General features: G+C 45.4%; 1 protein-coding gene across 4 annotated transcripts in view; it reads right to left on the bottom strand.

Moving 5' to 3' along the window:
- Positions 1 to 12,917, bottom strand: part of LOC139275195 (beta-1,3-glucosyltransferase-like) — a 467,305-nt gene that overhangs the window by 123,198 nt on the left and 331,190 nt on the right. For all 4 annotated transcript variants that reach the window (XM_070892319.1, XM_070892320.1, XM_070892321.1 and 1 more), the window contains one exon: positions 6,171 to 6,284. In XM_070892319.1, the coding sequence (XP_070748420.1) occupies positions 6,171 to 6,284 (114 nt within the window). The remainder of the gene's footprint in view (positions 1 to 6,170; positions 6,285 to 12,917) is intronic.

Below are 12,917 nucleotides of genomic sequence, written 5' to 3'. Positions count from 1 at the left end.
TGTTAACCTGTGGAATTCACTGCCGCAGAGAGTTATTGATGCCAGTTCACTGGATATATTCAAGAGGGAGTTAGATGTGGCTCTTACGGTTAAGGGGATCAAGGGATATGGAGATAAAGCAGGAAAGGGGTACTGAAGGAATGATCAGCCATGAGATCATATTGAATGGTGGCGCAGGCTCGAAGGGCTGAATGGCCTACTCCTGCACCTATTTTCTATGTTTCTATGATTACCATCAAATTAAACATTCTCTCAAGTTTCTACCAATGTTACAAAAGCTCCAAAGCCCTCTCCAGGAACAATAACTCCTATATGCAAACAAATCCCTACAAACACATCATCATCCTTTAGTCTATGTCTGCCTATAGATTGTAAAGGCAACACAAAAAGTATGAAGGAGGTCTGGGAAAGAAATCTACATTCCTCTTGTCATCACTGGATGACAAGAGGAATGTAGAGGAGAGACCCTCGCTACTAAACCTGCAGAATTTTGAGAGAGGGCTAGCTCAGCAGCGTGGAGGCCCTGACCTTCGTGAGAACAGCAGCGGTAGGTCGGGGGCCCATAAAACGAGCGACGAGCGGCCTCGGGAGTAGCGTGGAGGCATACTACTTCAGGGAGCAGCGCGAGCTGGTGCAGGAAGGCGACGGCAGTGAAGAGTGACGTCAGCAAGGTCCAGGTCGGTGATTGGAGCGTGGGCAGGTACAGCAGGAGCGGCGAGATCAGGGCGAAGGAGCGACGAGAGACTGTGGAGGGATGTGATCGGGGCCCAGGAGAGGCGTGAGTTTGGGGCCAGGGGCGCAGGGGCAGCACGGGCCAGCCCACACTGTGACATGTGTGCGCACTCGGTCCATGCAGCAGAACAGGTCTCCAGTCGTCTTGGATAACCCTTGCCACTGGACCAAGACCTAGCTCTGTCAAGCCTGTATGGTGGCTGGTGTGCAACGGCCACCACACATTAAAAAAAATCCACGCACAGGCATCTTCCACCCTTCAGGATGTAGTTCGGGACCTGGAATATTAGGTCCTTCATTGAAACACCTGTGAGCTCATCCTTTTTTGGCGTGGAAGCAAGTCATCCTTGTTTCGAGGGACTGCCTATGATGATGAGCTCAGGATAACACATATCTGTGGGATGCAGCACACAGATGTTTCACAGCTTGCCTCAGCTAGTAGCACCCTCACCTCTGAGCAAGAAGGTTGTGAATTCAGGCCTTACTCCAGCACATAATCTGGGCAGATACTTCAGTACAATACTGAGGGAGTGCTGCATTTTTAGAGGTATCATCTTGTGGATGAGATATTAAACTTCTTATTCGGATGGACAGCACTATTTGAAGATCCAGTGTTCTGGTCTAGATTTTTCCCTCAAGCAACATCACCAAATAAAAGATGAACTGGTAACTCATCTAATTTGTTATATTGTGGGATCTTGCTGTGTGAAATTCGCTGCTGTGTTTGCCTAAATAATAACAGTGACCTCACTTCAGAAGTAATTCAAAAGTGTACGTGAAGCACTTTGAGATGACTTGAGGTCAAGAAAAGGATGTCCTGAGAGATAAGGTGCTATATCAATGGAAATTCCTTCAAGTTATTTACTTCTGTCACTCTCGATATCTAGTTGACCAAGCCAATCCCAAAGAGCAATATCAAATTATCCTGAACCCCAGAAGCATGTGGCTCCCAGAATGTGCACAACTGTACCAAAAATGTTGCTTGCCAATATATTCCATATAAGTACCATACAACTAAACTACAGTGATTTCACAAATTGTATCTATAGATTCTTTGCCCTGAATAGAATTAGAGAATGATACAGCACAGAAGATGACCATTCGGCCCATCAGGCCTGTGAAAGAGTTATTCAATTAGTGCCACACCCCTGCTCTTTCCCCATAGCCCTGTCATTTTTTTCCTTCAAGTATCTATGAAGTTACCTTTTGAAAGTTACTACTGAATCTGCTTCCACCAGATTTTCAGGCAGCGAATTCCAAATCACAACAGCATAAAACAAAATGTCCTCATCTCTCTTCTGGTTCTTTTGCCAATCACATTAAATCTGTGTCCTCTGATTATCGATCCTTCTGCCATTGGAATCAGTTTCTCAGTATTTACTCTATTAAAACCATTCATGATTTTGAATCAAATCTCCTCTTAACCGTCGCTGCTCTGGGGAAAACAACCTCAGCTTCTCCACATAACTGAAGTCCCTCATCCCTGGCAGCACTCTAGTAAAACTCTTCTGCACCCTCTCCAAGGCCTTGACATCCTTCCTAAAGTGTGGTGCCTAGAATTGAACACAGTACTCCAACTGAGGCCCAACCGTGTTTTATAAAGGTCGCACAACTTGTATTCCATGTCCCTATTTATAAAGCCAAGGATCCCATATCATTTTCTGACAGCCTTCTCAACCTGTCCTGCCACATTCAAAGATTTGTGTACATACACCCCACGTCTCTCTGTTCATGCATCTCCTTTAACATTGTACCATTTAGTTTATATTGCCTCTCCTCATTCTTCCTGCCAAAATGTATCACTACACACTTCTCTGTTAAATTTCATCTGTCACGTGTCTTCCTATTTCACCAATCTGTCTATATCCTCGTGAAGTTTGCTACTATCCTCCTAATTGTTTACTACTGGTTTGTGACATCTGTAGATATTAATGACCTGTATACCCGAGTTCAGATCAATAATATACATCAAAAGTAGTAGTGGTCCTAATACCGACCTCTGGGGAACACCACTGTATATTTTCCCTCTAGTCTGAAAAACAATCGTTTATGACTGCTCTTTGCGTTCGGTCCCTTAGCCAATTTCGTATCCACGTTGCCACTGTCCTTTTAATCGTGCATTAATTTTGTTTACCATAAATAATTTTTTTTAACTTTCAAAAGATCATTGCTGTCTACAAATAGAGATGGTTACAATTTTATATGGTTGCAATTTTTACATTCCTAGTAAGTCACAGAGGCAGCAATTTAAATGAGCTTTTGATCAATTATTAAAACTGTGATTTTGAGCTGAGTGATATAGTTGTTCGGACTTGGGGAGAAGATGGCGAGAAGACCTCAGCCACCAAATTCAGCTTCGTAGCTCCGAATGCTGGTTTGGATTCAAAATGGTGTCTGCGGCACCTGCACACATTTCTGGTGCAAGTTGCACTGGACGCCATCTTGGTGAGGGCGTTAGCACGGGTGCAGTGAGTGTCCACCAGAAGTATGCCGAGTAGGCAGATCATGTCGTTAATTAGCATGTAACGCTGAATTGACGCCAGCGCTGCCATTTTGGAGCTCAACGCTCCAGCTAACGCCCTCTTAGACACACTAAGTTGAACACGCGTTCAGCAACGCTATTTAAAGAGATCATCCACTACTAGTTGTTGATTGATTTCTACTGGCTGTTGCTGTTTGCAGAAGTGTTTGGTGGTTTCTAGAGTTCTTTAAAGTTGTTGAAGTTTACAGGGAGTGGTGTGGCAGATGCTGAAGGACTTTGTCCTAACTTCAGAGATTCTGCACAAACCACTGGCGAATGGCTCTCAGTACGAGGCCATATCTGCCCAGAGTGTTCAGGGAGTAATGGGCTCAAGTTTTGGCCTGAGTTGCTCCTATTTTTTTGGAGCAACTAGTTTAGAATGGAGCATCTTAGAAATTACAATTCTCGGCATTTAGTTTGCTCCCGTTCTAGTGATTTAGAATAGTTTCATTTTAGAACAGATTTTTTTTTTCCCAAAAGGGGGCGAGTCCAGCCACTTATGTCTGATTTGCAAGTTTAGGCAGCGAAAACTTACTCCAAGGTAACTTAGAATGGAGTAAATGTAGATTTTTGTACGCTCAGAAAAACCTTGCCTACACTTATAAATCAGGCGTAGGGAACGAGGGATGGAGGGTGGGGGGGAAGGGGGGGTTTACAAACATTAAACACTTCACTTTTACAAATAAAGAGCCATCATCAATAATAAATGATAAATAAATCAATAAATCAATCAAAACAAATAAAAAAAATTTAAATTAAAAAATAATAAAAAATCAATCAATAAATAAAAAATTAAGTGTCTACTCACCAACTGCAGCACCTGGAGCCCTCCAACAGCATGCTGGGACGCCCCCCCGCCCCCAGTGTGTTTCTCTCTGTCTCTGTCAGATGCCGGGCGGGTGGGCCCCGTAGAGGACGTGGAGGGAGGGCGGGCGAGGGGAGCGGTTGAACGGGAGGGAGTAAGGAGGTGGGGGAGCGGGGGCTGAACGGGAGCGAGGGAGTGTGGGGGGGGGGGGGGGGGGGAAGCGGGAGCTGAACGGGAGGGAGTGAGGGAGGCCTGAGTCCGATCTACGCCCGGTGAGCCCATTCGGCCAGGGCTAGGGTCGGGCCCCTCCCACGCAGCCTCGGGGCCTGGAGCTACTGCACACCCGTGCACACTCTAGCGCGCATGTGCAGAGGTCCCGGCACTGTTTTCAGCGCCGGGACCTGGCTCCGCCCCCGACCCCTTGTGCTGCGCCACGCCGAGCACGAAGACGGTCTGAGGAGCTCGCAGAACCGCAAGGTAAATTTTCGGCGCCCTTTTTAATCCAGAAAATTGGCGCACCTTATGGAGGTGCGCCGTTCTTACAGAGGGCAGAAACTTGGGCCCAATATTTCTACCTGAACCTATGGAGCACTTCACTAAAGACGTCCTCACTGAAACCTGCAGCAGCCATAACTGCAACCTCAGAGCAGGGGGAGGACCGCATTGCCAGTGGCTGTGAAGGTCACAGTGTCCATGAACTTTTCTGTATGGGCTCCTTCCAGGCTGGAGCAGGAGATATTTGCAACATCTCCAGTTTGCCATCCACTGTTGCTTAAGGGAAATAACTAAGGCTTTGTAGTCCTACATTTCCCTTCATTACAACAGTAACTACACTTTAAAAAGTACTTCATTAGTTGTAGAGATTGTTGGCAGGTGAGCGATGGGGGTGTGGTGCATTGAGCAGTTTGTGAGGTTAGTGGTGCAGTCGGTGACATATGACATTAGAAGATGAATTCACCAACCTTAACCACTCGTGTGAGGTAATTGAATTTCTTGCGGCATTGCATCCAGATCCTCGGGGCTTGACTCCTGGCATTGAATACCACGGTTATCCGCTCCCACTGCCTTTGCAGAGTTTGTTTGTAGGGCCTCCTGGTCCCATGTGGATAGAGGACCTCTCTTCTCCTGTCCATCACTTCCTCCAAGGCCTCCAGTGCAGTGTCAGAAAACTTGAGCAACCTATCTCCCCTGTTGCACCATAATTCACTTTTCTTCCTGCTCAGACTCTCTTCCACAAATAGTTCCAGCATCTGCTCCAGCCAGAATTCGCTGCCCCTTTAAGAGGTGCAGGTTGGCTTTAAGTAGCGTAGGCTAGCTTTAAGTGGTGCTAGCCTAGCACAAACTTGGGTCCCCTGCTGAGGCGTGCAACCACTCAACAGCATGCTTAATGCTGGCTGCACGCAGCAATCATGCAAATTAGCAGGCAGCACAAAGTTTGCGTGCTGCCTGCATCGGAAGCAACGTGCGCATCGTGATTCCTGCGCTTGTTTTTGGGGGCTATCGAATTTAGCCCCCTCATCTTCACCTGAATAAGTTTGCCAAAGATCTATACAGTGCTCTCTTGCAAAATTTCTAGTTTTCAATGTGTAGGATTCAATGGGAGAAATTTACATGACATTTGAGTGATTTTAGAAAAGAAAAAAAAAGGATTTTGTGGCACGGTGCAGTAATACCCAGCAGGCAGCACGGGTCGTAGAGCTTGGGTTAGCATATTAAGTTCTTGATCTTGCAGCAGCATGCGTAAGTTAGTCTCTCGCAGAATAAAATCTGTTTTCAAATGCTTGTCATTGAATATGCTCTTATATTTCCTATGTAGATTTAAGGTATCAAAAAAGGGCTTCTGTTCAAAACTCGTTGCATCATTTATGACTTAGATTTGCACAATCTAGCAATTACAGTTAATGAGGTAGTCCATAGATAAAAATACTTATCTGCCATCTTGCATGAATACGTGCCAGCATATAAGGGTAATTCAAAGCTTTTTGTTCGCTAACAAATTGAAAAGAACCAAAACATGACAACCTTTATTGTATACATAAAATACTGACTATGGAACTTCAAAAGCCTTGAAATAAGTGTATTAGCAACATAATTATCTGTTCAGCAACTCACCTCTTTCAGTGTTCGGTATTCCTAAGTACTGAGTTGGAATGGAGCTATCCACATGATCACTATAGTATTCAATTAGAGCTGCTTGCTTTTCCCATGTCTTCTTTACAATGGGTACTAAAAGATAATGGGATAGAATGTTTAGAAATATTGAACAAAAAATTGAATATAATCTGAACTCACGCATAAAAGTAAAACACTATCATCTGGTTGTATCTCCAGAAAGCTACTAAATTGGGTTAATTTTGTCATGTAGATCTTGAACTAAACCTTGCAACCATACTGTGGCAAGATGACGAACAAAATAAGTTTCAAAAACAATCTACCCTCCAGTTCAGTTGTCACTGTAAAACCTACAAAGATTGGGAGCTCTCTTTGTGATCAGATGAAACACATTTAAGGTATCAGGCAGGCCAGCTATCAAATGAGTATCAGTAAGATAATATAGTCTCTTGTACATGGGAGGATGCAAAAAGTTGTCTCAATTTAGATTTTTGGGACAGTTTGAGCAGCCTACTGAAATTGAATGATTTTAAAATTGTACAAATTTTAAATACAAATACAAAGTACAAATAAAAAAAGTGTTTTTTCCTCTGCTGGTTTGGGCTCAGAGCTCGTGTTGAACAAACAACTCTATCTATTTTCAAAAAACTCAAACCAATTAAACTGGGTAAGACATGATCTAAACCAAGAGTATCCAACTTTTTCAAGCAATGAGCCTTATCCATAGGTCATGTTAATGGGCCCAAGTTTCCACATGATTTGCGCCTGATTTTTAGGAGCAACTGGTGGAGAACGGACTATCTTAGAAATCGCAATTCTCCACATTTTTTTTTCTGCAGTTCTAGTCAGGTAGAACAGTTCTACTTTGGAACAGAATTTTTTCTTCAAAAGGGGGCGTGTCCGGCCACTGACGCCTGATTTCAAAGTTTCCACAGTGAAAACGTACTCCAAACTAACTTAGAATGGAGCAAGTGAAGATTTTTGTAGAACTGAAAAAACCTGTTCGACACATTAAAAAATCAGGCGCAGGTTACAAATTAGGCATTCAGAACGAGGTGGGGGGGGGAGGGAACTCATTAAATTCTACAATAAATCCTTATTTATACTTCTACAAATATTATACAAATAAATCCAACCTGAATAAACATTTATAAGCAAAGAAAAGATTAAATAAACCATCTTCCTACCTGTGTGAAAGTGTTTCAGCCAGCCTCACAAGTTTGTTCGTTCGTTCCCGACGGCAGCGGGGGAGGGGAAGGAAGCCGTTCCCGATGGCGGGAGGGAGGGAGTGCGGGCCCACCCGTCCGAACACAGCAGGGGGGGGGGGGGGGGGGGGAAGGAAGACGTTCCCGCAGGGTGTGGGGGGAAGGAGACAGTGAGAAGGCTGCAGGAAGCCTCAGTGCTGATGGCAATGTGCTTTTATTAAAAAATGTTCAAAAATTAAACAGCTACAAAGAACTACAAAAATGGCCGAGTGCCAATGTTTCCTTCACACTGCGCGTGCGCGAACGCTCCAACGCGCACGCGCAGGGTTGCCGGCAGGAAAAAAACTAATTTAAATAGTACCCGCCCCCTCCCACTTACAAAATCGGCGCGAGTGTAGGCTCCGCCCCCCTGGGCGCCGCGCCAAACAGACAAGGAGCTGCAGGGCGCTCCAGAATCGCGAGGTTTTTTTCCGGCGCGTTTTAGGCGCGAAAAACGGGCACCCAGCTTGGAGGGGCGCCTGTTTTTTTATCGTGTGGAAACTTGGGCTCATTGAGTTGGTACAAAGTCTTCCAGAATCATAATTAAATACCATATCCTATTGCAAATCCATTTTGCATTTTTGCAGCCCTTGGTTCACACTTATTTCTCTCTCTCATCCTCATTTACTTTTTTCTTTCTCTCCCTCTTCCTTCTTTGCTTTTCACACTTTCAGTTTATGCTTTCACCACTATCTCTCTTTCACACTGCTTTACTTCTTTTTACCTTTCCCTTTCTCACTTGCTATTTCTTACTTTTCTACATTTACCTCTCTCTATTTGATTCTGCAATAGCTGGCGATGTAGGATTCAGGCACGCATGCATGAGAAGCCTGCAGCATCAGGACTCAGGCAGGCAGTTAGAGGCAGCAAACTCTGTGGCCACTGCACTATTTTTATGCACGAGTTTTAAGGAAGGGTTTAATGAAGACACTGCATAAGCATGGGGTGGTTTAAAGGTGGCCTGGCTAATGGCCTTCCATAGGAAGGGGAAGGCAAGAGTGCTGCATTTTCAGGCTCAGCAGCACGGTAGGTGCCTTTTTGCACTGTTAAGACTTGTTTCACTTGATGATTTACCAAGTTCCAGTAGTGTTTCTGGATTCAGCAGCTGCTTCTGTCTGATGTCTAATGCTAAGCAGCACATAGTGGAACCATAAACCAGCTGGGGTGGGGTGGGGAAATGTCAAAGCCCCTTTAAGAGATGTTCTGAGTATGCTATGAGTTGAGCTGGCAATGCCCTGACGGCAACTCTCACTGATGAAGTTCTGCTTCAGTTGTATGGAGCCTTAATCAGACCTCAGCTGGAGTACTGCGTTTAGTTTTGCACACCGCACCTCAGGAAAGATATATTGGCCTGGTAGAGGGTGAAGCGAAGATTCATCAGAATGATACTAGGGATGAGAGAGTTAAATTACGAGGACAAGCTGCATAAACGTGGCTTGAATTCCCTTGAGTATAGAAGATTGAGGGGTGATCTGATCGAGGTGTTTAAAATGTTAAAAGAATATGGAGAAACTATTTCCTCTGGTGGGGGAATCAACAACAAGGGGATATAATCTTAAAATGAGAGCTAGGCCTAGGTGTTAAATCAGGAAGCACCTTTTCCACACAAAGAGTAATTGAAATCTGAAATTTTCTCCTCCGGTAGGCTATGGATGCTGGGCCAATTGGAGCTTTCAAGATTGAGATAGATTATTGACAGGTAAGGGTATCAAGGGATATGGAGCAAAGGCAGGTAAATGGAGTTGAGGTGCAGATCAACCATGATCTAATTGAATGGTGGAGCAGGCTCGAGGGGGTGAAAGTTCTCATTCCTGATTCTAATGCTCCATCAGAGCTACAGAAGTGAGGTGAATGCTGTTAGCAAAAAACACTGGTTAGCAGAACCAGCTGATCTTCTGGTGGTGGGGGAATAAAACAATGAAACACCATAGTAGTATTATAGTATTAAGCAATCCCTCATATCGAGGATGACCCGCTTCCACACCAAAAAAGGGATGAGTTCAGAGGCGTTTCAATGAGGGACCTGATAATCTAGGTAACAGTGATCGTCTTCTCTCTCTCCTCCACATGTGACCTATGTTAATCCTGCTGGGATTGTGAATCTGTTTTCCTGATCAATACAGATAATTTCACTCAGAAGGCTTGGCAAGAGTTTATTATTTCAAAACCTCACACATTAATTGTTCCTGAAGTTAACATTGGCCCCTAATTTCCAGTTAAATGCAACAATTGCGAAAATGCTACCATATAATCACGCGGGGGCTAGAGTTTCCATTATTTTTGCATGCATAACACCCACTGAACGTCCATTTTAACGCTGAAATGACCTGTAACGTCCAGATGTTGCCCATTTAGCCACAAAATGGAAACTGACGCCCATCTCTCGGTCACTTACAGCCGAGCGTTACATTCCATATGTGCATAATAGCGAGAAAAAATAATACTGCATTTTGGGGCGGAATCCCAATGCCCATAATATCGGCCAGTGTTACTTTTGGCATGTAACTAATGCTGAGATTTAATAATACCGCCCGGCCACTGTTTTTTGTTGTAAAGATCAAATTTGCCGAAACTAACGCCCAGGAGATCGTCCATCCTTACTTTCGATACCTCGCACACAGCTTGCCTACAATATCGCTCGCCGAAAAAAACGCCGGGTAAAAGTGGAACTAACTGGAACTACTCACAGCGGTATGGACGCCATTTTCTACATCACATGTCGCATCATTTAAAAGGCTGCTTTGCTTCAACCTCGGGGGAGTTCGGATGTACGCTGGATGTCTTTGGAGGTAATGTGAACATCTGAACAAACATCTCATCATACTGTGAACGATTGGAATTTAATAGGTGTCTTCATCGGGACATTCATTCTTTGTGAACAACTGGTGGAAAACAGATAGCTATTGGAATGGGGCCTGTCCTTTCTCATCCTCTCTTGATGACCACTTACATGCTGCAGACTCGAGATGGCAGAAGATATGCTCGATAGCATCATGTGCCCAATGTAAGACGTGACAGACTGATGAGGATGACCAGACGTTACACCCCCCTGCAAGTACAGGGAGAAGCGGTCTTACCTCAACTTGTCTGACACCACCTGTCTTCAGAGACTGCGCTTCCACAAAGAGGTTATCAGTGAGTTATGCCAGCTTATCAGGGGAGATCTGCAGCCTGCCAGCACCATCACAACCGCACTGTCGAGGTCAAAGTCACCGCGTCACTGTCGTTCTACGCGTCGGGTTAATTTCAAGCCTCAGCTGGCGACATTTGCGGTATGTCTCAGCATGCCACACATTTCTGCATTAGACAGGTCACTGAAGCCCTATATGCATGCAGGATGGACTTTATCAGCTTCCCTATGACCAGGGAGGCTCAGACTGAGAGGGTTTTAGGATTCTCCAGTATAGTAAACTACCCCAAGGTGCAGGGAGCAATAGACTGTAAGCACATTGTGATGCGGGCACCTTTTCAGGATGCAGAAGTTTTCAGGAATCGCAAGGGATTCCACTCCCTGAAAGTGCAACTGGTTGTCGACCACCAGCAAATTATTATGGCAGTGAATGCTAAATTTCCGGGCAGCATCCATGATGCTCACATCCTGCGTGAGAGCACGGTATCTGACTTGTTAAACAATCAGCCAATACTGGATGCTTGGTGACAAAAGATATTGCCTCGCCACCTGGCTGATGACCCCCCTGCGTGACACCCACACCGAAGCCGAGAAGTGATATGAGAGCCACAGAGCCACATGCAATATTGCCGAGAAAACCATTGGAGTGCTTAAGCAGCGCTTTAGATGCCTGGACCACTCAGGAGGCGAGCTCCAATACCACTCTGAACAGATAGCTCAATTCGTGGTGGTGTGCTCCATGCTGAACAACTTGGCTATGAGGAGGGGACAAGAATTGCCAGAAGGGTGTGACGGTCCACCTCAGGAGAGAGCGGAAGAGGGAGACGAGGAGGTGGATGCTGACCTCAGGCTGATATTGACGCCATGCCCCCACCCCTGTAGACCGCGTGAAAGGCTACATAGCTGCAAACCCTTACGTCAGGAGCTCATAAATGAGCGCTTTGCCTGAAAGAACGTTGGTGGTATTTACAAGGCTGACACACTGCTAGGTGTGCAGTTCATACATCAATGGTGTGCATCACCTTGGTGACAGTTAAAGTTTAAGCTGATTGAAGTTAAATGTAATTATATCCTTTGATAGGAATCATTAGTGTGTAACGGTGCAGCTATCTGAGCCAATGCGCAACAAGGTTATGTTAAATAAAAAACATTTAAACCGACCATTTGTCTGAAATCATAAGTATATCTGTAAAACCAACCCTCCCGCCTCCCCCCCCCCCCCACCGCTACCCCTTCCCCTTCTGACTCCAAGCCGCCTGGCCGAGGAGTTCCTCAGGCGCTGCTTCATTGGGGGCAGGGGGGGAGGGGGATGACGGCCGAACCGCTGCTTGGACGGATACGGGAGAGGACGGTACTGAGGTGGGAACGTGCTCAGAGCCAGAAGCAAAATGCCACTCCTGGCTCTCATGTGTCGTTGGCAATGGGGGTACAGCACCTTGGGGTGCTGTGTTGTGCTCTGGGACCACTGAGAGCCCTCTGACACCAGTGTTCCTTTCTAATAGCTGCTCCATCCCTCCTGCCTCCCACAACAGCTAAACAAGCACACACCACCCCCACATATACTTTCAGTCCCTCTCTGCTCCCTCTTTCTCTGTCTCCTCTTCTGCACATGTAATGATGACTCCTGATCTCCTGAATTGCGGGAAATGAGCCTTGCCATGCCATTGCTAAGGACGGCGACACTTTACGGCAGGTGGTCAGAGAGATTTAACGCTGACGCCCATTTCAGATCGCTCGAGGTAACGCCCAATTTTGAAAATGGAGACGAGGGGCTTTGAAAATGGGCGACAAGCTGGCGATGTGAAAACCCATTTTTACCGCCCACGCCGGAAGTGTACAAAAGTGTAAAATCTAGCCCATGGAGACTACGCTGTATGGTTCATTACTTCAACTTTAAAATAAAGCTTTCAACTTTTGTAGCAAATACAACGTATTAATAATTAGGTAAAGAAGCAGAATTTCAATTTACAAAATAGTTAAATAATCTTCTGAACTTCGCTGCACTATAAAAGACTGATTGATACCGGTTTCCGATTCCCAATAGTGCTGCCCTTCCCTCCAGTAAGGACCTGTTTAGCAATCCACAATACTATTGGCCCCAACTGGTGGGAGAGCAGCAAGTTTCTGAGATCAAAAGGCAGCGGTCAATCTCCCATACTTCTGAGACCCAGGGGTGCTATTTGTCTGATATTTTTCCCCCACACCTGTTTCTAACAGCAGATTTTCCTCTAAAATTATTGTTCAGTCAGGAGCTGCTGTTTGAAATTTGGAAGCGACTTTCAAGCTGGGGATTGTCATCATCATCATCATAGGTAGTCCCTCGGAATCGAGGAAGACTTGCTTCCAATCCTGAAGTGAGTTCTTTGGTGGCTG

The sequence above is a fragment of the Pristiophorus japonicus genome, chromosome 10, assembly GCF_044704955.1.
Source record: "Pristiophorus japonicus isolate sPriJap1 chromosome 10, sPriJap1.hap1, whole genome shotgun sequence".
In the NCBI taxonomy this organism is placed as follows: domain Eukaryota; kingdom Metazoa; phylum Chordata; class Chondrichthyes; family Pristiophoridae; genus Pristiophorus; species Pristiophorus japonicus.
The sequence above is the reverse complement of the archived record's forward strand: the minus strand, read 5'-3'. Positions and strand labels throughout refer to the sequence as shown.